This window comes from Chiloscyllium punctatum, chromosome 8 (assembly GCF_047496795.1).
Source record: "Chiloscyllium punctatum isolate Juve2018m chromosome 8, sChiPun1.3, whole genome shotgun sequence".
NCBI classification, from domain to species: domain Eukaryota; kingdom Metazoa; phylum Chordata; class Chondrichthyes; order Orectolobiformes; family Hemiscylliidae; genus Chiloscyllium; species Chiloscyllium punctatum.
The window spans coordinates 23536461-23563363 of NC_092746.1; the positions used below are offsets into that span (position 1 = coordinate 23536461).

The following is a 26903-nucleotide window of genomic DNA, read 5'->3' on the forward strand; positions in this document are numbered from 1 at the left end:
GAATTGATGGAGTGCAGACATCTAAGGCAGGAGAAGATTAAAATTACACAGAGTGGAGTGAGACAAAATAGCTTTTTAAACAAAGTTGAACATTTTAAAATAGCGATATTGCTGAACTAAGAGCCAATGTAGATCAGTGATAATGATGGGTGGCAAATGGGACTCAGTGCAACCTAGGACCAAGGACAGCATATTCTTGGATGAGTTGCAGTTTCTGAAATCTGGTCTCCCAGAGGGAAATTGTCAAGTATACGAGTAATAAAGGAGGCTTTCCCAAGCAGATGAGCTGTCACAGGTGTGGTCAGGTGCTACAAACTCTTCCCTAGATTGAAGAATCTGCCATGTTCTAATAGTTTGATTCTGCCTCATTCAGTGACAGATAGACAGATGGGATCAGTGGAGTTTACGGTGATTACCAAAGACAATAGTTTCAGTTCTATCAGTTCTCTGTTGGAGAACATTCCTGCTTCTTCAGTACTAGATAGATACAACGGAAAGTTTGGGATTCTGTGATGGTGAGCCTTCGGGTTACATGTGGAAGTGGACATTGTGTTTTTGGATGATGTTGCCAAGGGAACATGTGGGTAAGATGTAGGAGGGGGGTGGAGGTGTGGGGGTTGGGGAGGTGGCTGGGGGAGTATGTTGGGGCGAGCAGAAATAATGCAGTAGTGCTGGGAAGGGAAACCAGTACAGGTACTACTCTGGCTGTGACTGGATAAGACTCAGGCATTTTGCAGATGTTGTTGATAAAGTTATTGTGCAAACAGATCAAAGCATGGTAAATCCTGGCATGTACAAAGTGAGCCAAGGGGCCTATAGTTAGTGAAGATTGAGAAGTAGAGAAATCGTCCAGGCGCTGCCTCTGATTAATAATCAGGATCTCGATACCTATTCAATGTTTATCATCAGACACAGTAAATAACTGCACCTGAAAATGTCCAAATTCCAGACAGCGGAAAAATAAAAAGAGTTAAAATTGGAGATGCTGTCAATATGAAATAAAAACAATAAATGCTGTGGAAACCAGATGAGTGAATGGATTAGAATTCACCCGTTCACATGGGAAATGGAAGTCAGTCTGTGACATTGCTTCATTCCACCCGCTGCTTCACCTCACAGCCTCGATTAGGCAGAGAAACGTTAACTCTGACTTCTCTCACCAGATGTTGCCAGACCTGCTGAGGCCTGACTCCACACCTGCTTCCCCCATGGCATCACACAAGAAGCCCACTCACCTCACTGAACATCTCAAACTCTGTTAAATTCAAGTTTGAGGTGGGCATTAATGTGAAAGGTCTGATGTCAGCGTGGGTGTATGGTGAGCTATGACCCACAATGCTCAGATCGATCCCTGATGAGAATTGCAGCACGAGTAGGTTTGACCCATCTCCATCTGTGGTTACCTGACCTGGCCTTGACCCATGTCTCGATGACAAAGACTGCTCTAGTCTATAAAGCTCATCAGAACCATAGAGCTGGACATTGGGCAGCACAAGTGGGTCAGTGGCTAGCACTGTTGCCTCACAGTGCTGGAGACCAGGGTTCAATTCTGAAGAATTCATTCCTGAAGAAGGGCTTATGCCCGAAACGTCGATTCTCCTGCTCCTTGGATGCTGCCTGACCTGCTGCGCTTTTCCAGCAACATATTTTTCAGCTCTGATCTCCAGCATCTGCAGTCCTCACTTTCTCCAACCAGGGTTCAATCCCTGTCTTGGGCAACTGTCTGTGTGGAGTTTGTACATTTTCCCTGTGTCTGTGTGGGTTTCCTCCCACAGGTGGATTGGCCATTCTAAAATTGTTGCATAGTGTGAGGTGCATTAGTCAGGGGTAAGTGTTGGGTAGGGGAATGGGTCTGGGTGGGCTACTTGGTGTGGGCCTGTTTCCATACTGTAGGTAACCTAATCTAAATCAGTTAATACTTTGCTTCATCATAATATGTCAAATCTGTTTCATTGGTTGTGAAATGTTTTGGAACATTGTGAAAGGTGCTATACAAATGTAAGGTTTTATTTTAATTCTTCAGAGGAAGAAAGAATAAAAGGAAAAGGATAACTTCTGGAAAATTAACTTGTTCTAAACAAGGAACAATTCTTCCATATATGAAAACAAACAGAAGTTATACATCTAAACTCCATATTCATGTTCAATTTTACTCTAGGTTGGTAATACCATTGAAGTACATTACTTAACATATGTAGATAATGGAAACAATGTTGATTGTCTTTTTGTAAACCATCAACTACTCCAATTTGGACCAGTTTGATGGTGAAATACACTGAATATTTCAGGAAAAAGTAACTCTACAGCACACTTTAAAATAAATATACTTTATTCTTTTGCCAGGAAACTTGATGGAAAAGGTAACAGTATATGAACATAGAAAGCATTGTTAAACAATCTCAATGTACAAACTGAGCCAGTTGAAGTACAGAGCAGTCCTAATGCTAGAAAACAACATCCCACTAGTGCTTCAGACACTACAAGAATGATTCAATAAACTCAAATTACTGTACTCAAGAACAAATCTACGATAGACCACGCTTCTGCAGAAAGATATAATGTGTGTCAGCCACCAGATGAAATTTACTTACTGGCTCATGTACAAGCGAATAAAATAACAAAATAACACTGAAAAGTGTTGTGCCTTGGAGGCTATCTTTACTGCAAACAACATGCAGTGCTTTACTTTATCTCTTGATATGTTGCTGAACATGAAACGAATCTGCTCAGCTAAAATAACTAAACAAAACTTTTTTACTAGCTCTTTAGGCTAGTACAAAACCAGTAGGCAATGAGTGAACCCTACCACAAAAAATAATATGTTCAGACTAAATGTACGCAAAGAGATGCTTTTCTTTTAAAAAAAATTCTGTTACTTAAGTGCTTGTGAACTGTAAACATTCATACAAACAACATGGTAGTGGGTAGGCTAACTGTGCCAGTGGGAAACAATTATTACCAGCACCCAAAGTGCTAGCATTTTTTTTTAAAAAAAGTTAAATCTTAAACTTTGTTTTTCATTGCAAAAAGAGATGGAAATATGTCCTTGTTTATTTGACAAAATTGAATGCTGGTGCACTGAGGATAAAATCCTAATCTTCAGGTATTTTTTCACTAAGAAATACAAGAGGATGCAACAGTAACATTGAGAATAATAATGGATGTCCCATGTTGTCTAAACCAAAGAATTCTGTAAGCATAACTCACCTGATTTATGTACTTAGGCTTTGTTCCATAACTTGGTGTATGTGTTTAGACATGATATGCAAGGCAATGAGAAAGCACCAGAAACTCCAGCATAGAAATTTAGAATACATTGAGGAGTAATTCTGCAAAATAAAGTAATAATCAGAGTTCGACATAATTTTCCACAGCTTCTTCCCAGCATGCAATAGTGGACACAGATTAGCTTTACCAGACCGCAGGCTTTGAACATACCGCACGCAACCCGGGAGGCCTGCCTCTGGCCTACACAGTTTCGGATTCAGCATTCTCATGTCCAGAAGTCCATTGGAGTCCTGAGCCTCCGTGGTGTCAGTGTTGGAAACACACTTATCAACCTGGTCCTTCAGAGCTTGATGTCTCAGAGCAAAGGAGAGAAGAAGCTATCACATTTGGGAATGGTTGTGGTCACTCGCCATTTACTGTGTGTTGGGTACCTGGCTGTTTGGTCCATGGGCTGCACAGCTGGGAGACACACTGGGGCTGGAAGTTGCTTCTAGTGCTAGACCACTGCTCCCATTAGTTTCTGTGCTTGTGTCTGCTGTAGGTGCAAGGGGATCGTGGCCTTCCGAGTTTTCCAGCATTTCTTGAATAAGGGGTGGCATCGATCCTGGGATCTCCAGCTTGAGTGTGATGACACGTTCTGCACCTGAACAGGGAGAGAAATCTCCTCTTAGTTACTCTTGGTTAGTTTACCTTTATGAGATGCTATCTGAGAATATTCCCAATTGACACTCAATTTACTATGTGAGTGAATTTGTATCTAACAAGAGTACATTCAGACTGTAATTAGTAAACCAACAAGGAAGAGACCTTGTGCTATTTGTACAGAAGGCAACACTTCAAACACTGTACATAGAACAAACAGATGTACAAGTCAGACACTGGGAAAGGTTTGGGACATTTGACACAGATTTTGAAAAGCTAATGACTGCACTGACTTCAAATGGACCAGATTAAGTTCCAGAAAGACATAGCAAAATTAATATCAATAAACCTCAACTCCAGAAGTAACATTTAAAATAAAATAGAATAACTAGAAATTAAAGCTTTTTAGTAGCGCATTTTGCAGTTTGACCGAGTGATGACAATGTTGGCTGAAGAGTTCAGATTATTGTTCAGTGTGAGGCTGCTTTGGAGGTTAGGTACAGATTGGAGAAACGTGTTAAGATAGTGGAGAAAAGTTTGTTCAGAATACAGTAAACGTTCATAGACTATCTCTAACAGCAATTTCTATCACATTATCTCGTAACTGACACTGAAAGGGTTTCATTGCTGTGGTCAGGTACTGTTGTCACCTCTTGCCATTAGAGAAACAGAAACCAGAATGGCTTCTTCAACCCGAGGATCCTGCATGGCTACCTTTTTAGTTTCACTTTTTTTCCTTGAAATCCTTAATGCCCTAATTTGCAAAATATTATTTGTGTACACTTCATCTGCTTCTGCAGGTTTGTGCCTAAGTCAAAACTTTTTTTTCTCTCTGAAGTTGTTTGAACTGGCTTAGCTCCAGATTCCTCTGTTAGTTCCCTTTGTCATTATAAAGACACAGTCAGATCCGCCTTATCACCCCAACTGCAGCTCACTGTAGCTCAGAGCTGACCGTAAACATCACCTTGGTGTGTGAATCACCACTAAATGCTCTGCAAGGGCAGTACATTATTCCTGAGATGTGGAGATCAAAAAACTGATGGCAAATCCACCTCTGTACCTCAAATAACTGCTCCCAACGATGCAAAATTAAGTTTCATAAAAGTCATACCATCAACTTGACAGAAATGAACCAGAATGGAAAAAGATATAACAATAAAAGTGTTCTTGTTCTGGTACCTTTTGCACTGATGCTGCGCAAGTCTGTGATTTTCATTAATATCTTTGGGAACATATGGGGTTTATTGGGTCTTCTTTTTCTGATGTAAATCTTTAAAGCTTCCAAAAGTGGTTCCTGTAACTTGTCCACTTTTCCTGCATCTTCTAGATCTTGGCGGTCTGAAAGAAATGAATTTAAACAGAGTTGTGCAGTGTCAAAGCCCGAAGCCCAACTCCTCCTGTGATTTATTTTATATTCCTACTCCTCAAAGTACCCACCCTTTGAATACAACTCACTTCAGGCAAAGGATAGGGGGGCAATTGAAGGTGGGTTTCAAACAGGACACACCTACTACATGGGGAGTGTATACAGTCAACAGGACCATTGGAATTCACAAACTCATGGGGTCTAGGATTAAAGGGAACACTTAATTAAGTCTGTAAAGGGACTCTACTGAAATGGGGGAGGCTGCAAGGTCACTGAACTCACAGGGACAACAACACAACAGGATGGGGGGTAAGTTGTGGGTCACAGGCAGAGCGTGCAAGTCATTGACACGAACATGAGGTGGAATCTGCCATGTCTGATTGAAAGTCAGCTGCACAGGAACCGCACAAAATGGCTGCCAGCGCATACAAAATGGGTGGGGTGAGGGGTATGTTAGAGATGTTTTCCTTTGGAATAAAGAGCTTAGATTTTGAGGTCTTGCAAGGGACAGACATCAAGTCTCGACTGATTAAGTAAAGTCACCCAACTGGTTTCAATTTGCACTTCATCGATGGGTTTTCCATTGTTCAAGGATGTAGTACAAATTACCATATCAAATAAACATGAGGATTACATTGTGCGCATTAATTGCCTCCTTGGCATGAGGACAAGGAACCCAGAAGTGGAACCTGAAGAGCATCGGAGAGCAAGCAGTGATGTAAACATTACACATCTGTCAGATCCACCCAGTGAGTGACAGTATAGGAGCACAGGGGCTGGCATGTCAAAGGGACCCTTTTCTTGGGCAGCCTTCTCTGGTGTGGAGGGGCGGTAGGTGAGGTGGTGGCTTATTAGTGGAATTCTACTCCCAGAGTAGCATGAAAATGTTAGTTATGCAACATTCAACTAGACAAGATACTTCTGAGCTCCTTTCAGAGGCATTCCAAAGGCATCCTTGGGAAACTTCCAGGCCACATTATGTGAGGGCATGATTCATTCATTCAATGTGATGGACAAAGGTTTAGGAGTTCCTTCAATTCAACTGTGTTGTCTTTCTGATATTTTCCACAGATTATCGGCTCAAATTCTTCCAAAGAGAATACCCTCATTCGAGTCATAGGATCATACAGCACAGAAACAAGCCCTTTGGCCCACCGTATCTCTGCTGACTAACAAACACAAACTACACTCATCCCATTGACCTGCACTTGGTCCAAAGCCTTCGTGTATCCCATGTCACTGATGTCATTTTCTCCAGAATAACACTGTTCAATGATGTCAAGGGGTTTGAGTAGTCTGGCATCATGGTAGCCCACAAACCCACCAACACACTAAAACAGCAGCTAATGAACTTGAAGGACCCTATACAGACAACAAGCAAAACTAATGTCATTTACAAAATACCGTGCAAGGACTGTAACAAACACTACATTGGACAAACAGGCAGAAAACTAGCCACCAGGATACATGAACATCAGCTAGCCACTAAATGACATGACCCTCTCTCACTAGTATCCTGACATACAGATAAGGAAGGACACCACTTCGACTGGGACAACACATCCATCCTAGGGCAAGCCAACCAGAGACACACATGAGAATTCCTAGAAGCATGACATTCCAACCAGAACTCTATCAACAAACACAGAGTTAGACCCCATCTACCACCCCGTGAAAAAAATAACAGGAAATGACATCACCAACACAAAGAAACCCAAACATATAAATAGAAAGCAGGAATTATCAGCAATGCTTTGCCTGGAGGCCCACTGAAGATGTTACTTAATAGGATGACGAAACGTCTGGAAATGAACCTTCCAGCTCAGCGAGCAAACCTGCATCCAGAACCTCAACCTGAGCTACCAATCTTCTCAAAACTCGCTAAAAATAAGCGTTCTCCTCATTTCCCTCTCACTTTGATGACCTTAATCAATGTGACGGGGGGTTGTGTTGTATTGTGGGAGCTGGCTAGAGCTTTCAGGTATTTCTCAGAAGGCCCAGTTCCCTCTAATGTTTCTGGGAAGGAGTTGGCAATGACCCTGATGCTCAGTTGGTGAGTGAGTGCACTCTAGCGCCATGTGTTCACTGCGGCCCGACAAGTGAAGCTGGAAGGGTTTTGATTTTGGGCTGAACCCAGCATTAGGTGGAACTCTTCTGCAAAGGATCTCCAGCCTGTGGGTAATATTTGCGATTGTCTATGATCACTCCGCTGTTTGTGGGAGTTGGGGTGCACAGACTGGCATTTTCCCACATTGCCACAGTGAGTTGAGTTTGACCATCTTTAATAAGTGGTGAAGAGCTGCAGGACAGCTTGCAGAGATGAAAACCCATATTGAAGTGCCAGTTCTCAGTTACGCAGGTTATATATCGAAATATGCAAAGCTGCCAGGAGGTGGCAGCATCACAGCACAAACACAGTCGTGTTTCACACTCGAGGGTTGGTCAGGTACTGGAAAGGCTGGGCCACTAAGAGTCAGATTCACACCGCAGTTCCTGTTCACATAGTCCTTGATCACTCGGGAGCTTTGTACCAGTCTTCCTCAAAGGCCTGGCTCCCAAATCAGTAGTAACTCCGTCTTGGTCGACCTCATGTGTTACAAAGTGTCTGGAGATCTTCTCGAGTGACTCTGGAAGACCTTTCCTTTGAGGGTTTGGCCAGGAGTGTCACCACTCTTCGGCAGGGTCCACTCAGCATCTCAGTGTACGTGTATTCCTCACTGCTCTCTGGGGTGAGGAGATCCTCTGCAGAAGAGGCTGTTTGCGACCTGACCCTTCGGTAAATGGACTGTCCTTTACTGTAGCCTGGCTGCAGGCCAGTGCTCGCATAGACAGACTGGAGGCTGGAAGAACACAGCAGGCCAGGCAGCATCAGGAGGTGGAGAAGTCAACGTATTGGGTATAACCCTTCTTCAGGACTGGGGATGGCTGTAGGGGGGGCTGCAGATAAAGGGGGAGGCAGGGGCAGGGCGGTGAAGCGGGGGTAGGTGAAGACAGGTAGAGGGTACAACCTGGTGGGTCAGTGGGAGGGATGACTCCTGTAGGTGGCTGGGAGGAGTGGAAGGGAAGGGGAGGGAGTCGGGGATGGGAAGGGAGGTTTTTTGAAATTGGAGTGCTTAATGTTGAGTCCTCAGGCTGGAGGGTGCCCAGGGAGAAGATGAGGTGATGTTCCTCCAATAGGAGCTGTGGTTTGTTTTGGGAATGGAGGAAGCCAAGGATGGTCATATTGGAAAGGGAGTGGTTGGAAGAATTGAAATGGGTGGTGACTGGGAGGTCCAGTCAGTCCCTGTGGGCCCGGCTGCAATGCTCAGTGAACAATTCCCTAAATTTACGTTTGGTCTCCCTAATTGGGAGCACCGGATACAGTAAACTAGGTTGGAAGAGAGGCAGGTGAATTTCTGTCTCACCTGGAAGGGCTGTTTGGGGCCCTGGATGGAGGTGGGGGCTGCTAATGTATGGGCAGGTTTTACATCTTTTCCGGTTGCAGGGGAATGTACCTCGGGGTTTGGGGGGGGTCAGTGGTGGAAACCAAGGACTATCGAAGAGTGTGCCATTAGGAGGTAGCCATGCCCTCCCCTACTCTGCTCCTTCGTGTTGCAGGACACACTGTCCTGCAGGAAGAAGGGGTTTAATGTATGTGACAGCGTGTAGCGCTGTCTCAGCAATCTGCCTGTCGTAAGTGGAGATGTACAGAGGCAGGGAGAAATGGGTGTGAGGTTGACAGTCTGGGTATGTGTGTGAGGGTGAGGTGGAGTGTCGGCACCTGACAGTCAGGAGCTGCAGCTGGATGGGAGACCGGGGTGTGAAGCATTAAGCAGCATCAGAAACTGGTGAAGTAATAGGTCAGAGAGATGTCATGTGAAGGTGCGTTCACTGACTACAAACAGCTGGATAAGCTTAGAAGACCCCTCGTGACAATCACTGCCAGGTCCTGGATTCCTGGTTCTGGGAATTAACCTCTCTGGCTACCAGCTCCCTTGCCTTTTTGAAGTCGTTCTTGAGGGTCTCTAACACCCCAGACACTTCTTTTCCATCAAGTTGCAGCAGCAATGCCCCAGGCTCACATCTGGTCCTCTCTCTCTCTCTCTCTCTCTCTCTCCCTCTGTCTCTGATCTGGTATTCACTTGGCCACTGTTTTACACACCAGCAGTTTTCTTCAGGGAGGCATCCCCCCATAAAAAGGAGACAGACTCCCTTTTCCAAACAGCAGGTGAACTGCACTCCATACTTTCCAAACAACGATGCCAGGATGTGATGCCGGATGTCCGGTCGGGAGATGAGGCCAGTCAAGGGGTCACTCAGTCGGGGGCATGGCTACACAACATTTTATGGGGAAGGGGAAGTCATGGGTCACAGCCGCTGTGTCCAAATAAAAAAAGAGGGCTATTTCAACTCTAACCCAAGGTTACTTAGGACAGCGAGAGAATTTCCACCGCAGTTCTGAGCAAAGGTCTGCAACTTTGACAATAAGCTATCTTTTCTCTTTTCAAGTGTTAGGAGGTCTCCTGTGTATTTCACAAATTGTTTAATTTCAGTTTTAATATAAAACAAAAGTATCAGTACCTTGCTTTTGGAAGCCAAAAGCCTGCTTCATTATTCAGTGAACTACTATCATAACTGGGAAGGGACAATCAAAAGGGTCACCGACTCCCTCCAATGTTGGTACTTCTCGGTGTTCGATTACACCGCTAATGTACTCCCCGGACACAGTGGGGAAGTTTTGAGGTGTCAGAAAGTGAGCGCCTCATGACAGGAAATCCTGATTCAGTCCAGTCCCTGTGTCAACAGAATGCTCCATCTCTGCTTTTACTCATGGTGCTGGTGATGGGCCTCTCAGCATTGACCGCGCCTTGGGAAGCGGCAGCTGAGCACTAATATTTCTGATCATCACAGCCTGGCACTGATGTGGCTGAAATGTGACCCGCCACTTGTATGGGGAGTGACCACATCTTGCTGTAAGCTGGCACGGGACGTTTCATTTGGAATAGTGAATGGAGCTGGATACTATAGATTTTTCAGGTGAAAGCAATACACTTGATCTTTGTCTTATGAGCTCTTAAACATATTTTACCAGTAATTTTGACTTTACCCATCCAGAAGCAAACTCAAAGCTGAAAATGTCCCTCGACCTCCCTTAGTGTTCCTGTCACATTGGAGCCTCATGCCACATTGAGACAACTCAAGCTCATTGGTGGGAACAGATCTGCAGCTTCATTTATTATGCCCCAAAGACCAATTAACATCTCCTTTTCCTGCTATCCACATTGCTATTTGCTTTGCTGGGAAATCGAAATGGCTGAAGATCTTGCCCCTTTTGCCTGGCAGTAATTGATTTGCAGGTTGGTGATTTATCGAATCTGAAGCCAATGTAAGGAGGTGCAAATATTTACTCATAAAGACGACCGACCTACCCCCACAGATCAGACAGATGGCACTGAGAAGGCCAGTCTCGGTGTCGTCCATTTCAAGTGGCAGGAGCTGGTTGGCAAAGGTAAAGACGAGGTCAGTGAGGGGGCCAAACCCCGCATTGTGCATCTGAATCCTGTTCAAGGTAAGGCCGTCAGAGAAGGTCATTGTGTCTTGCTCAGGTGTATATCGGGTACAGATTCGGAGAATCTGAAATAAAAAATGGAGTATCCTGCTTTAAACAGCGTTTGTCACACCTCTCAAAGGAATACATTGTCACAGAAAAGAAGAACCAAATGAGAAATTTGGTACTCAAATTTAAAAAACAATTAACTTCACTTAAATTGACAGGTGAAAATAATGCTGGAGCGAACAAGGAAAAAAAGCAGACAATACACTATCTACATTTGGGCTGTAACAATTGGAACAACACTTGAAATATAGTTCATTGTATGAAGGACACTGGGATATTTCATCTGGTTAAGAAGTTGTCTCAGTAGAAGCTTGTTAGAGCAGATGCCCATCTCGATACCCACTGAACGACTGTTGAAGAAACGGAAAGTATGATGCCAGGATCTTGACCATACATTCGGACTGTAACGCTCAAGAACAATAGGAATCGTGGCCCAGCAGATCTGCCCCCCTTTTGTGCTGACAGGTATCTCCACAATGAATGAACCAATTGCATGTCTCCGTCCATAAGATGCAACTTCCTGTGATGCTGATGTGCTGGGACATTCTAACACACTGCCACTCCTGCTCCCGACTGCTCTGAGATCAGAACAAGGTAACCTGTAACTCTGACCAATGTTTCACCAGTTTTCCTGGGTTTCAAATTATACTGGGAGCATTGATTGCTGGAAAATAAAACACTTTATTCATCAGTACGTTTCTATAAAGATGGTCACAGGCCAACTACAAAATAGACCCATTTCTCTCAATAAAAGGTCAACTACACTGATGTCAAGGCCCATGTGGCCATAAATGGACTATTAATCTTTACCATAACTGCAGGAAAAGGTGTCACATTTTACTAGGGCAATACTTTTTCATGTTGCCATGATTTCTGAGGGTAATTGAGAAAAATTGACTTGTTTCACAGGACATTTACTTCTGACTTGATGTATTAGTCCACTGTTGGTTATGAGACTTGGCAGACATCCCCTTTTGTGTGCTGGAAAGAATCAGTTGAGTAAACATTTAGAGCACTGGTCACCTTGAAAACTCCTGGGAGCGCGGCCCATGCCTAAAGCTGAAGATCCAAAGGCCTAATGATTTGGGCACTGACTCTGTGAATCAGCATCTCAGGCTGATCGTTCTGAAATCACATGAAGAATGCCTTGGACTGCTAATGCTCAGGTAAAGACAGGCAGTGGTATGAACATCCAAACTAAAAATACACCACCTCCAACAGAACCAGTAAATACAATGGTATGTTTAGCACAGCATACAGGGTGAGAATGACAGTTATTCTGAACAACCACACTGACCAAAGGTAGTTCACTGCTGTGAAACGTTTTATGATAAGAGTGTTAATTGGTTGACAAGTAAGAGATTGTGGTTATTGTCAATGGGAATATTTGCTGATTGGGATCTGAAATGTGTGAGTAAAGATGTGTGATAAATGGAATTAAAAGTGGACAGGTGTGGATATTCACTTTGGATCCTGAAAGATAAATCAGATTTTAAAAAATGGTGCTATTGAGAACCAGAGAGGAGAAAAGGAATTTCGGTTTCTATGAGGCAATAGATGATAGAGCACAAAGTGTAACTGAAATGGAGAATAGAATATTATCCTTTATCTCAAGTGGGATGGAGATAAGAAAGAGAAAGTGATGTTTTCGTTGCACAGAACCTGTGGTCAACCTCATTTGGGGCACTGCATTCATTTTGGTTACACTGCTCCTCAGGAAGACTATACTGGTCTTGAAAAAACTAAACAGCAGATTCACCGAAATGATACTGAACTAAAGGTTTAGTTAGGAGGCTGTGTTGCATGAAAAAGATGAAGTAAAATTTCTGGATTAAGTTATTCAAATGCAAAGTACACCAATCTTAAAAAGTGATCTTTTCCCCTCCCAACACTCCATTAAAACCCCTTCACACAGTGTTGAATGCATCATTTGCTAAAAGTTAGTGCAATTCTACAGGTGTTAGAATATTCTTTTAAAAGTCGCTTTCAAAGTATTCTCTGTGAAACTTAACAATAGTAAGATGGTATGTTTTGATGATTACAACTGAACATCAAATTATTACAAAAATAATTATTTTATATCAGTGCTAATCTTCCACCTGGAGTTAACCCAATTTTAAATCTCTGAAAGTGTTTTAATGGACAGAATTAAAATCCTGGACTTCTAAAATATGCAGGATTACTTCCTGATTTGACTGAGGTAAGGTGGTCAGTTCTTTGGTTAATTGAAAAAGAATCAAAACTTTCGAGATGTATCTGTTAGTGTCTTAAACCCAAGGCTCTGGCTGAATTTTTAGTGTCTCCGCAAAGAAAAACACAATTAATGGAAACTGCTAACGATGGTTCATTCATCATGGGGCCTGGTGAACTTTATAGAATGGGGACATTTCTAGCACAATATTTATAAATCGACTGCAAAAGATCGTAGAAAACGGAGTTGCACTGAACTGTACCATCATCAAGAGAATTGTGGTGAACAGACTTCAGCACAACTGTGCAAAAACCCCAGACTTGTGTGTATTCCCTTGAATTTAATATATTGTGGGGACCTGAGGTCAGGGTGATCTCAGCATACAGTATCTCCATTTGCAGGTGAAACCAGAATAAGGGACCACAAGTGCAAAATAATCACTTACACACCTCTTCTAGCTTGAAACTTCTTTAGTCAGAGAGTGGTTAGAATGTGAAACTGGTTACCACTGGAATTTATAGGGGTGCATAATGTAGATATGTTCAAGGTAAAGCTGGATAAATGCAGGATGGAGAAAGCAATAGAAAGGACTTGTTATCAGCTTAAATAAGGAGGAGTGACAGAAACCTATTGAAAGTAGATACAGCGGCATGGAGGAGTTTAGCCTAATAGATTGTTTGGCGCTGTGCATACCTTGTAAGTGAGTGGGTTAAACTGATAAAGGAGTTTAATTGGTAGATAGAGAGAAAGTATGCCCTCTGGTGGAGGAAGCATGGATTACTACAGTACCGATGATGGGGATGGCTGTGTGTGTGAACAGAAACCAGCACAGCCTGGAGAGGAACAGAGGACGGAGACATTGAGTTTATGGACCTTCGCACTAAGTGTGAACAACACGGTGTGGACTACCTCATTCTAATGCATTTCCATAGGTTATTCTTCACATAACTTTGGTTAAGAAATGGTGTCCCTGCTATTTCATCAGGGTCTCTGCTGATCTTCCAATAATCTTATGGCAGTTTGGGAAAGCCACAATGGAAATTCAACTCCTGGGCTTGTTTGTATAAGTTGCACTTTTTGACATAGGCTGATTATTGTATCTCATGTTTATGTTCACGATTTCAGAATTAAAATTAATCTGTATACATTTGAGTGTTGAGGAGCACAATAATTATTTGAAACATAATTTGATGACAGGACACAAGCCTGCACTTAGCTCAGTAATAAAATTGAGAGGGGTGGGAGGGGGATTTGATTGAGTAGCAGTATGTCTGGTGGCATTACAGAGGACAAGTCCCTCTGGACAGAAAACATTGTGGTCCTTCTCCTGTAAGGCCCACCTGGTATTCTTCAATGAGATCAATAAGGAAGCCCTTGTAGAGCACAGTGTGGTCTACTCCCCCTGGTGGAATTGACATATCTCTGCATTACACAAACAAATTTCTCCCTCCACTAGTTGGTAATTGATAACTCAAGACTAACGGGTTTCTGTGAAGGAGGGTACAGAAACAGCACAGGTTCTGAATTGTAGAATACCAAGTCCTCTTATGGAAATTCATGTTAGACCACACAGAGACAGATCAAAACTAAAATCATTGTTTTATAACACTTAATCCATGAAGATTATTTATTCACTTTGCCCCTTTTAAACACAGACTAATGTTAAGCTTATTAATATCAAAATTTATCAATGTGTATAAATGTCCAAACACTTACCAGTGACTGAGGTCACCTTAGAACCTTTACACCCAGCTAGCAGTGGTGCTTAAATAGTGATAATAATTTAATTGCACAGCAAAGATTAAGGAAGGGTGAAACAAACTCCTTCAATAAAGCCTGGCTCAAATTTCTCCAATAATTATGAAACTCACACAACATGCAAATAATTCCTACCACATGTAGACAGATTTCCTCACATTTGGTGTTAAAGAGCCATTGAACGACAAAGTAATCTCACTGATCCTCTTCCTGTAAGTTTCATCTCTACACTAGAAATTCTACTGGGATGAGAGTCAGGAGTCTGTCTTACTGCCCAAAATAGTCATACGGTGGTGTGACCTGAGAGTCACAACATTATAATCCTTTATGGCATGGACTGAATATTCACATATCCTTCCAGATGGTAGATGGACAAACAATATGAGTAAGATCAGGTCAACTGTAAATTGCATGATGTTTAATCTACATATTTTATAATGATGAATAAAACAACACTTTTCCCCACTGTTTCTGGGATACAGAAAATAACAAAGTAGATCTGTTTATGTTCAGTTTGTACATATCCATCCCTGAGACCTGTTGGATCTAACCTAAGGATGAATAGGCTCACTGTCTCCAGTAAGTTCCCCTTCCCCTGTGAAGAAGGCATATGGTGTACTGGGCTTTATTGGTAGAGGAATTGAGTTCCGGAGTCCTGAGGTCATGTTGCAGTTGTATAAGACTCTGGTGCAGCCTCATCTGGAGTATTGTGTACAGTTTTGGTCGCCATACTATAGGAAGGATGTGGAGGCACTGGAACGGGTGCAGAGGAGGTTTACCAGGATGTTGCCTGGCATGGTAGGAAGATCGTATGAGGAAAGGCTGAGGCACTTGGGGCTTTTCTCATTGGAGAAAAGAAGGTTTAGGGGAGATTTGATAGAGGTGTACAAGATGATTAGGGGTTTAGATAGGGTTGACAGTGAGAACCTTTTTCCGCGTATGGAGTCAGCTGTTACTAGGGGATACAGCTTTAAATTAAGGGAGGTTGGTATAGGACAGATGTTAGGGGTAGATTCTTTACTCAGCGGGTTGTGAGTTCATGGAATGCCCTGCCAGTATCAGTGGTGGACTCTCCCTCTTTATGGTCATTCAAGCGGGCATTGGATAAGCATATGGAGGTTATTGGGCTAGTGTAGGTTAGGTGGGCTTCGGTTGGCGCAACATCGAGAGCCGAAGGGCCTGTACTGCGCTGTATTTTTCTATGTTCTATGTTGTCCACACAAAGTAGAAAGTCAAATTTGGGAGTTCTGTCCCCCAGAACTCAATATCAAGGGTTAGATTTTTCAAGTCTGCTATCACCTTGCTGAGTGAAGGATCTGAAGACACTCCATTTCATTGCACTCAAATGAATTAACCTATTCAAACCATTTGGACTCCTTTTAACAGTGTGAGGTGCCCAGGTTCGATTCCAGCCTCGAGAAACCGTCTGTGTGGAGTTTTCACATTCTCCCCGTGTCTGCGTAAGTGTCCTCCGGGTACTCTGGTTTCCTCCCACAGTCCAACGATGTGCAGGTTAGGTGGATTGGCCATGGTAACTTTGGGGTTGTGGGGATACAGTAGGTAGCTGGGTTTGAGTGGGACGCTCTTTGGAGGGTTGGCGCAGACTCAATGGGCTGAAGGGCTACTTTCTGCACTGTAGGGAATCTATGATTCTAGACTGTACATGCCTGATGGAAATGAGGGGCTGGGATTTTTCCACTGCTGTCCCAGGGTAGTGCTCAAAGGCACTGGTGTATTTAAAATCCAGTGGGCGACTTTCCCAATGTCTCCCCATGTGCTCCCGGCCGGCCTGAAATTTCACAGGGGGCCCGGAGCCATCATACAATCTTATTGAGCACCTTAATTAATGACCATTTAAATGCCCCGTCCAATAATTTAGCCACTGTGAGTGGGGTCCATATTATGCATCTCTAACTGTGAAAGCTGATGTCAGGCTAGGGTGGGTGGTGGCGCCTTGGGCTGCTTCCAGACAAAGATCATTGCTGCACCCCACCCCCGTCTCTTTTAGCCCTAGCCCCAGACCTCTTGAATGAGCTAGGCTCCTTAGTGTGGTGAGAGAGCATGTAGGCCAATATTAGCCATCTCTCTCCCTCTGGCAATGCAGGGACTACCTCCTGCCAGGACCTCTTCCTGTAGTAGCAGGCTCCCCTTACAGTAATGAATGCTGCTAGCAGCCTTTGCAGCTGGGCCAGGGCAGCAACTTCAGTCACCTGTAAAATTCAGCTCAAGGTGTGACCCTGATCTCTCCTCTCAAACCACCGACATAGTCTGTGGGCCGATGAAGCAAAATGATGCCCACTAGGCAATGTGTCCAAGAGCATTCAGTAAAACCTGGTCCCTCTTTCGAGGTAAGTGCAGAATTTCCTGTTACATGGCCGAGTGGAGCAGCTGCTTCTGTCAACGAACTATCGTCTCTGCAACCTTGTACAGAACAAAGGGGGTGTTCTTTAAAAAATATTTTCATTCATAAAACTCCATTATGTAACATGAGAATGATCTGCATTTAAAGAACTAATTTAGTTCTTGAGACACTGCTCACATTTTTTTATGTTAATTGTTCTTTTAACCAGTGTAATTAGCAAACACTCAAAATAATCATGAATTGTCTTATTTTGCAAAAAATAGCATTTTAAGTGGACTCTTGCTGAGAGCACAGCCCTAGTTATTGTCAAAATCCAAAAGTCACCACAAAACATTATTCATTTTAATACAATTGGGAGTCTATTTCCTTATCTGCTGACTTTGAATGACTTTAAACATGTGATTTGAAGAACTGAAATGTTTCACTGAAATGTTTTATTTGCAGTCAGTCTGTAACATGGATTGTAAATGGGATTGCCTTCAGCAATCAACAACAGTGTAGATTATTTTCCCTACCTCGTGATTATTATAGCAAGAGTGAAACAAATTGTAAGAAGTAAATGCAAACTCCATGCAAACAGGGCACGGCCACAATTAATTGTACTTTAGGAACCAAAAAAAGTGGAAATTAAGGTACTTGATTCCTGTTAAACTGGCATTCACAATGGAAGAGCTAATTAGAACATTTAATGACTGTGAGATAGTAACAATCACCAATCAAGATATGGAGACCAGCTACAAAATGAGACATCATGGCTTCAGATAGTCAGGCAGTCCTAGACAGCATTGAGATAATTGAGGAAGGCATGGCTAAAGGACCTGAGTTTCCATAGTTCTGAGGTCCTGGAACAATAGAAACATAGAAAATAGGAGCGGGAGTCGGCCATTTGGCCCTTAGACCCTGCTGTGCCATTTCTTATGACCATGGCTGACATCCAACTCAGTACCTTGTCCCTGCTTTTCTCCATATCCATATTTGAAAATCTCTGCATTTGTCATCAAAAGATTCACCAATATCCAAGATCTGCTCTAACATCACAGCTATGAAGCTTTGAAATGAAATCTCATATTTGATCTTATTTTACAAACCAATCTCTGTTATATGCTGAAGCCTAAGATCAGTTTACATGTTCCTATATTTAATCACCTGCTTCTTCTTTTATTATTTAGTGGGATGTGGACATTGCTCTTTTGGTCAGCATTTATTGTCCATCCCTAGTCGCTCTTGAGAAAGTGGTGATGAGCTGCCATCTTGAATTACTGCAGTCTATGAGAGGTAGATACATCCATAACACTGTTAAGGATGGAGTTCCAGGTTTTGACTCAGTGACAGTGAAAGAGTAGCAATATTATACCATGCCAGGATAGTGAGTCTCTTGGAGAGGAACGTGCAGGAGGTGGTGTTCCTAAGTGTCTGATGCTTTTGAATTTCTAGATGACACGGGTTACAGGTTTGGTAGGTGCTTATAAAGAAGCCTTGGAGAGTTGCTGCAGTGCATCATGTAGATGGTGTACATCACTGCAACTGTGCGTCAGTGGTGGAGGGAGTGAATGTTTGAGGCGATGGACAGGGTGCCAATGAAACAGGCTGGTATTGAGCTTCTCCAATGCTGATGATAGTAAAGTTGCACAGTTAGACAAGTAGAGAGTATCCATTATCATGCCCAGCCCCTAAGCTGCACATGTAGACATGATAAGTGTATGACTGGTCCAGTTCAGTTTCTAGTCAGTAGAAAAATTGAGAACAGGACCAGGAGTAAGCCATTCAGTCAATATGATCATAATTGGTCATCCAATTCAAAACCCTGCACATGGTTTCTCCCTTTGATCTCTTTAGCCCTAAGAATTATATCTAACTCTTTCTTAGATGATTTGTCCTCAACCTTTTTCAGTGTCAGAGACTCATCACTCCCCGGGTGAACAAACTTCTCCTCATCCCAGTCCGGAATGACTTATCCCGTATTCTTAACTCTGACCCCTGGTTCTGGATTCCCTGGTCAGTGGGAACATTCTTCTTGCATGTTCCCTGTCTAATCCTGTTAGAATTTTATAGGTTTCATTATTTAGCTGAACTCCAGGGAATATAATTCTAATTATTCAGTCTTTCTTCACACGTCAGTGCTGCCATCTTAGGAATCAGTCTGGTAAACTATTGTTGCACTCCCTCCATAGCCAGAACAGTCTTCCTCAGATAAGGAGATCAAAACTGCACACAATACTTCAGGTCTTGCCTCACCAAGTCCCTATTTAACTGCAGCAAGACATCCCTGCTCCTCTCCTCAAATCCTCTCACTATGAAGGTCTCTATGCTCCCATTTGACTTCTTCACTGCCTGCTACTCCTGCATGCTTTCTTTCAATGGCTCCCCATTCCCAATCTGTTGCCACTCAGATCATAATCTGCCTTCTTGTTTTTGCTACTGAAGTGGATAACCTCACATTTATCCACATTATACTTCATCTGCCATGTATTCGCCCACTCACTCAACTTGTCCAAATCCCAATGAAGCGTCTCTACATTCCCTTCACAGCCAGCTTCGTGCCTTCTGCAAACCTGGAGATGTTACATTAATATAGATTGTGAATAGCTATGGTCCAATCTATTATCCCTGTGATAACCACCAGTGCCTGCTGCTCAGATAAAGATCAGTTTATTGCTCCCTTTGTTTCCTGTTTCCCAACTAGTTCTTTTCCATGTACACTTATCTCAATCCCATGTGCTTTAATTGTATATGCCAACCACCTATGTGAGATCTGATCAAAAGCCTGCTGAAAAGTCCAGCTCTACTCGTTACATCCTTGAAACATTCCAGCAGATTTCTCAAGCGTGTTTTCCCTTGCATAAATCTATGATGAATCTCTTTGATCCTGTCACTGTTTTCCACATGCTCTGCGACCGAATCTTTGAATTCCCAACACTAATGTCAGGCAATCCCTCTGTAATTCACTGTTTACTTTCTGCTTTCTTTTTTCAATGGCAGGGTTGCGTTATCCATAGGAATTATTCAAAACTCTGTAGAATTTTAAAAGATGGCCACCAATACACCCTCAAGTTCTTGGGATGTACTTCCTTAAGTACCCTGGGATATAGATGATTGGATCCAGGGGATTGTTTGGCCTTTAATCCCATCAATTTCCCCAACATCATTTCCCTACTAACAATCATTTCCTCCCCCTCGGTGGACACTGTGGTGCCCAGCAGGTTTTGTTTCTGTCTTTGTGAAGACAGAACCATTATGTATATTTAATTGGCCTGCCATCTCTTTTGTTCTCCATTGTAATGTCCTCTGTTTCTGATTTTAACTCAACTTATGTTTGGTAAACATTAAATACACAAGCAAACGGTGCTATTTTACAATTCTAGCACCGCCATTCTCAACATTGAAGTACGAATAAGCCTTAATACCACAATTTGACATTCCATAGACTTCATTCTGGAGCCACAGCATCTAAAATGATTTCATGTCAGAACATCAGACTCTTTCACTTCATTCCTTTAAATATTTATGATTGTTTTGAAAAAAATGATAGTTGTCATTTATCATTATCATTTGTCATAAGTCCTATAAGCGATATTAAAAAGAACATGTCTTTGTTACATCTTTATCTCAAAGGAGCAGGAATACAAATGGTGGACAATACGTTTTGATCATACAAAAGTCTGGCTAGGCCACACTTTCCACATTCAGTTCTGGAGACAGTACCTCGAGAGAAGTATTCCTGATAGGATTCCCAGAACAGTACCAGAGCGAAAAAGGATACATTCCGAGGACAGGTTACATAAATGAGTTTTATATGCCCATGGAGAATAGAAGAGCATTCAAGATGATTCAATGATTTAAAAGGATGGCTCGAGAGAATCGCTCTCTTCTGATGATAGAGCCAAGAAGAGTGGGGCACAACCTGAGCTGGACCATTCAGGAAGTTGTCATACACAGTGCAGTGGAATGTAGAGCTCTCTCCTCTGGAAATATCGGTGAAGCTAGATCAATCGCAAGTTTCATAATAAAGATTAATTAATTGTGTCAGCTAAAGATAATCAGAGTTATCATTATGGAGTTGAATACAAATCAGCCATAACATGGCAAAATTGGCTTCAGCAGTTGCTTGGCTGGCCCCTGGTATACGCTGCTCGTTGGATGCTGCCTGAACTGCTGTGCTCTTCCAGCACCACTAATCCAGTATCCTGGTATACGCTGTTATACTTAAATGTAAAGATATTTCAGCAGAACGTTCAGTTCATTCAAATCTTAAAGAAGGCTGGTTCACATATTGCTGAAAGGGGCACCGGCACCACTTACAAACACCAGCTGAAGAAAACCCTGGGCGCCACTGAAAATTTGAAACTGTCAACTTCTCAAAGATGAGTAACACTTTGCTTGAGTTTTGTTTTGAATGGTTATTGCTATTACTTGCTCCTAATGGTACTCCTTATTTCATGATTTATCTTTATCATAGTTGATATTATCAATCCACACTCCGATGTGTCCAGCCTAATTGTCCCGTTCTTAATTTGACGAATTAATTGCTCAAAAATTAGTGGTCCCAAATTAATGCATTTTGCAAGAGAGACAGCAACCCTCAGCATGGCATTGCCATGTTATTTGCTTTGCTGTGTTTCCTGCCACACTCCAATTACTATTCCTCCTCGTGTGGAGATGGCTGGAGTTATTTACTTTTGGTGAATTGGATAGTTAATGGCTTGTTTGTTCAATGGAGTCACAGCTATTAACCTGCAGGGAGCTGTGCTTTGATAGTTTTTGGCCCCAGTTTGTTTTAGTCAAGTGGCTTGTGAGATTGTTGCTGAAATGCAAAAGTACTGCCAGATTCAGAGGCCAAAATGCCACATGACAGACATTTACTAGACCAAAGCTTTGGTAGGATAGAAGCTGTTATAAAACAAGTGTGTAGAAACAGGAGGGAATTATTACATTCATTACACTTGACAAACTTTTCTGCAATTCTTTCTTTTATGTTTGATGATGCATTGGGCATCTTGGAAAATTGAATAAAGTCTACAGCAGCATTTTTCAGCTGACTTACATTGATTTTCTTCTCTTTGCAACCACAATAAATTTAAAAAGGTGCTCTGTTTGTTTGATCTTATTAATTTTCTGTCTCACATATTGGCCATCAGGTGAGCTGCTTGGAGTCCAAACTCTTCCTCACCCATCTGTCTGCCAACGAGAATGCTAGTGGAAATGACCATTTTGTAGTCTTTGCGAATGAGGTGCATCCTCCAGTGTGGAGGACTGTAGCATGTAGGACAGGTAAAGGAAAATCTAACAGCCCCAAATCAGACAACTTTGAGTTGCAATGCTTGAGTTGCAATTTGTAACACAATTTGTAACTACATGGTCTGGCATAACTCTCACTCTGTGATTGCCAATCTAATGTAGGGAAGCTCTGTAGCCTCACCCTATTCAATGTGAACAGCCAAACATCTAAGACAGGAAGGATGTTCCAAGAACATAGACCAAAGAACATTACAGCACAGTACAGGCTCTTCAGCCCTCGATGTTGCGTCGACCTGTCATACCAATCTGAAGTCCATCTAACCTACACTATTCCATGTACATCCATATGCTTGTCCAATGACGACTTAAATGTACTTAAAGTTTTAGATTAGATTAGATTACTTACAGTGTGGAAACAGGCACTTCGGCCCAACAAGTCCACACCGACCCGCCGAAGCGCACCCACCCAGACCCATTCCCCTACATTTACCCCTTCACCTAACACTACGGGCAATTTAGAATGGCCAATTCACCTAAACTGCACATTTTTTGGACTATGGGAGGAAACCGGAGCACCCGGAGGAAACCCACGCAGACACGGGAAGACTGTGCAAACTCCACGCAGTCAGGCGCCTGATGTGGGAATTGAACGTGGGTCTCTGGCGCTGTGAGGCAGCAGTGCTAACCACTGTGCCACCCACTAAGTTGGCGAAGAAAGCAACGCATTGCATACCCTTACTACTCTGAGTAAAGAAACTACCTCTGACATCTGTCCTATATCTATTATCCCTCAATTTAAAGCTATGCCCCCTCATGCTCGCCATCACCATACTTGGAAAAAGGCTCTCCCTGTCCACCCTATCTAACCTTCTGATTATCTTATACGTCTCTATTAAGTCACCTCTCAACCTTCTTCTCTCTAACCAAAACAGCCTCAAGTCCCTCAGCCTTTCCTCGTAAGACCTTCCCTCCATACCAGGCAACATGGTAAATCTCCTCTGCACCCTTTCCAAAGTTTCCACATCCTCCTTATAATGCGGTGACCAGAACTGTACACAGTACTCCAAGTGTGGCCGCAGCAGAGTTTTGTACAGCTGTAGCATAATCTCATGGTTCCAGAACTCGATCCCTCTATTAATAAAAGCTAAAACACTGTATGCCTTCTTAACAACCCTGAAAACCTGGGTGGCAACTTTCAAGGATCTGTGTACCTGGACACCGAGATTTCTCTGCTCATCTACACTACCAAGAATCTTACCATTAGCCCGGTTTTTTGCATTCCGGTTACTCTAACCAAAGTGAATCACCTCACTCTTGTCTGCATTAAACTCCATTTGCCACCTCTCAGTCCAGCTCTGCAGCTTATCTATGTCTCTCTGTAACCTACAAAATCCTTCGTCACTATCCACAACTCCACCGACCTTAGTGTCGTCTGCAAATTTACTAACCCACCCTTCTACACCCTCATCCAGGTCGTTTATAAAAATGACGAACAGCAGTGGACCCAACACCAACCCTTGCGCTACACCACTAGTAACTGGACTCCAGGATGACCATTTCCCATCAACCACCACCCTCTGTCTTCTTTCAGCAAGCCAATTTACTGATCCAAACTGCTATATCTCCCACAATCCCATTCCTCCGCATTTTGTACAATAGCCTACTGTGGGGAACCTTATTGAATGCCTTGCTGAAATCCATATACACCACATCAAACAGTTTTATCGCATCTACCTATTTGGTCACCTTCTCAAAGAACTCAATAAGGTTTGTGAGGCATGACCTACCCTTCACAAAACCGTGCTGACTATCCCTAATCAAATTATTATTTTCTAGATGATTATAAATCCTATCTCTTATAGCCTTTTCCAACACTTTACCAACAACTGAAGTAAGGCTCATTGGTCTATAATTACCAGGGTTGTCTCTACTCCCCTTCTTGAACAGGGGAACCACATTTTCTATCCTCCAGTCTTCTGGCACTATTCCTGTAGACAATGACGATTTAAAGATCAATGCCAAAGCCTCGGCAATCTCCTTCCTGGCTTCCCAGAGGATCCTAGGATAAATCCCATCTAGCCCAGGGGACTTGTCTATTTTCACACTCTGCAGGATTTCTAATACCTCTTCCTTGTGAACCTCAATCCCACCGAGTCTAGTAGCCTGTATCTTAGTATTCTCCTCGACAACATTGTCGTTTTCTAGAGTGAATACTGTCAGAAAAATATTCATTTAGTGCAGATAATGCCAAAATTGGAGGTGTACTGGACAGCGAAGAAGATTATCTCAGATTACAACAGGATCTTGACCAGATAGGCCAATGGGCTGAGAAGTGGCAGATGGAGTTTAACTTAGCTAAATGTGAGGTGCTGCATTTTGGGAAAGCAAATCTTAGCAGGACTTATACACTTAATGATAAGGTCCTAGGGAGTGTTGCTGAACAAAGAGACCTTGGAGGGCAGGTTCATAGCTCCTTGAAAGTGGAGTCGCAGGTAGATAGGGTAGTGAAGAAGGCGTTTGGTATGCTTTCCTTTATTGGCCAGAGTATTGAGTACAGGAGTTGGGAGGTCATGTTGCAGCTGTACAGGACATTGGTTAGGTCACTGTCAGAATATTGCGTGCAATTCTGGTCTTCCTATTGGAAGGATATTGTGAAACTTGAAAAGGTTCAGAAAAGATTTACAAGGATATTGTCAGGGTTGGAGGATCTGAGCTATAAGGAGAGGTTGAATAGGCTAGGGCTGTTTTCCCTGGAGCGTTGGAGGCTGAGGGGTGACCTTCTAGAGGTTTACAAAATTATGAGGGGCAGGGAATAGACAAAGTCTTTTCCCTGGGGTGGGGGAATCTAGAACTAGAGGGCATAGGTTTAGGATGAGCGGGGAAACATTAAAAAGGGACATAAGGAGCAACCTTTTCACTCAGAGGGCGGTACGTGTATGGAATGAGCTGCCAGAGGAAGTGGTAGAGGCTGGTACAATTACAACATTCAAAAGGCATCTGGATGGGTATATGAATAGGAAGGGTTTGGAGGGATATGGGCCAAGTGCTGACAAATGGGACTAGATTAGGTTGGGTTATCTGGTCAGCATAGATGTGTTGGATTGAATGGTCTGTTTCCATGCTGTACATCTCTATGACTCTATGACTGAAAGTATTGCGTGAACTTCTTCACTTTTGCTGAGGTCCCCACAGATACTGGATTCTGAACAATTACACCCACCCAGGTGACATTAGGCAAAAGCTAATGAGCCATTTCTACATCCTGGTTTTTGTATTGAAGGCCCATGCACCAGAACAAGCTGCTGTCCTGCCCTAACTATTGCAGTACAGCTATGATACTGGCATCTACTCGGCAAAGTGAGGACATTTCCCAGGTATGCCATATCAAGAAAAAAACCGGGTCAATGTCATAGGGATTATTGTTCTGTCAATCTTGTGGATGGAGTAACAAACAGTACTATCAAATGACAAGAACTAACTCACTGCTCGGTGATGGGGTCAGTTTGACTTCTCGCAGAAGCATTCAGCCCCAGGCATACAGTGTGGAGCATTACATTTCAACCCAAGTGTGTACTAGCAATGAACCCTAAAGAGAAAATCTTCCAGCCAACTGGAGTCAGATCTGATGATGTTGTCAAATGCCAGCCCTCACATCCTCAGGAAGTCCTCTGTCTAACCACCTTCAAGTGCTTTGGCGATGACTATCCCTCTATTGTAAGGTTAGGAATGGGGCTCTGATGATAATTCAGTGATGTTCCACTCTATTCACAACTCCTCTGGTAATGTGCTATCCTATAATATTGTGTGGACAATATTCAGGTTTGAGTGGACAAATGCTGGAAACATCCATGCAATTCTAGCCATTTTCCTCTGACCTTTGACAGCACCCTTAACACTGAATCCACCACCAAAATCATTCTGGAAGCCACCGCTGACCTGAACTGAATACCTCTTCACCTGGATTGGTGTGGTAAAGCCACACTCAAAAACCTCAACATTAGCCTGGAAAGAACAAATTGCCACCACAGCAGTCAACATTTATCCATGTGGCTATAGTTTGCATGGTTTACAGGATTAGATTACCTACAGTATGGAGACAGGCCATTCAGTTCACACCAACCCTCTGAAGAGTAACCCACCCAGACCCATTTCCCCCTGACTAATGCACCTAACACTATGGGCAATTTAGCATGGCCATTTTACTTGACCTGCACATCTTTGGACTGTGAGAGGAAACCGGAGCAAACCCACGCAGACAGAGGGAAGAATGTGCCAACTCCACACCGATAGTCGCCTGAAGCTGGAATTGAACCTGGGACCCTGGTGCTGTTAGGCAGCAGTACTAGCCACTGAGCCACTGTGTAGCTCACCAAACTGACTTCAACAATCCCAAATTCCACAGCAACCTCAACCAGAAGATTAAGAGCATCAATTGAAGGGGAACAGTGTACCTGGCTCCAAGATCCTCACCCTGTTATCATCCTTCATTGTCGCTGATTCAGCATTTTGCAGTTCAGGACCTAAT

At 43.0% G+C, this 26903-nt stretch overlaps 1 protein-coding gene across 6 annotated transcripts in view; it reads right to left on the reverse strand.

Annotated features, from left to right (window-relative positions):
• Positions 1-2311: 2311 nt before the first annotated feature.
• LOC140480409 (retinoic acid receptor beta) overlaps positions 2312-26903 on the reverse strand; it is a 435848-nt gene continuing 411256 nt past the window's right edge. For all 6 annotated transcript variants that reach the window (XM_072575246.1, XM_072575247.1, XM_072575244.1 and 3 more), the window contains 3 exons: positions 10645-10849; positions 5050-5208; positions 2312-3871 (listed from right to left, as the gene is read on the reverse strand). In XM_072575246.1, coding sequence (XP_072431347.1) covers positions 3642-3871; positions 5050-5208; positions 10645-10849 — 594 coding nt within the window. In that variant the 3' untranslated portion in view covers positions 2312-3641. The remainder of the gene's footprint in view (positions 3872-5049; positions 5209-10644; positions 10850-26903) is intronic.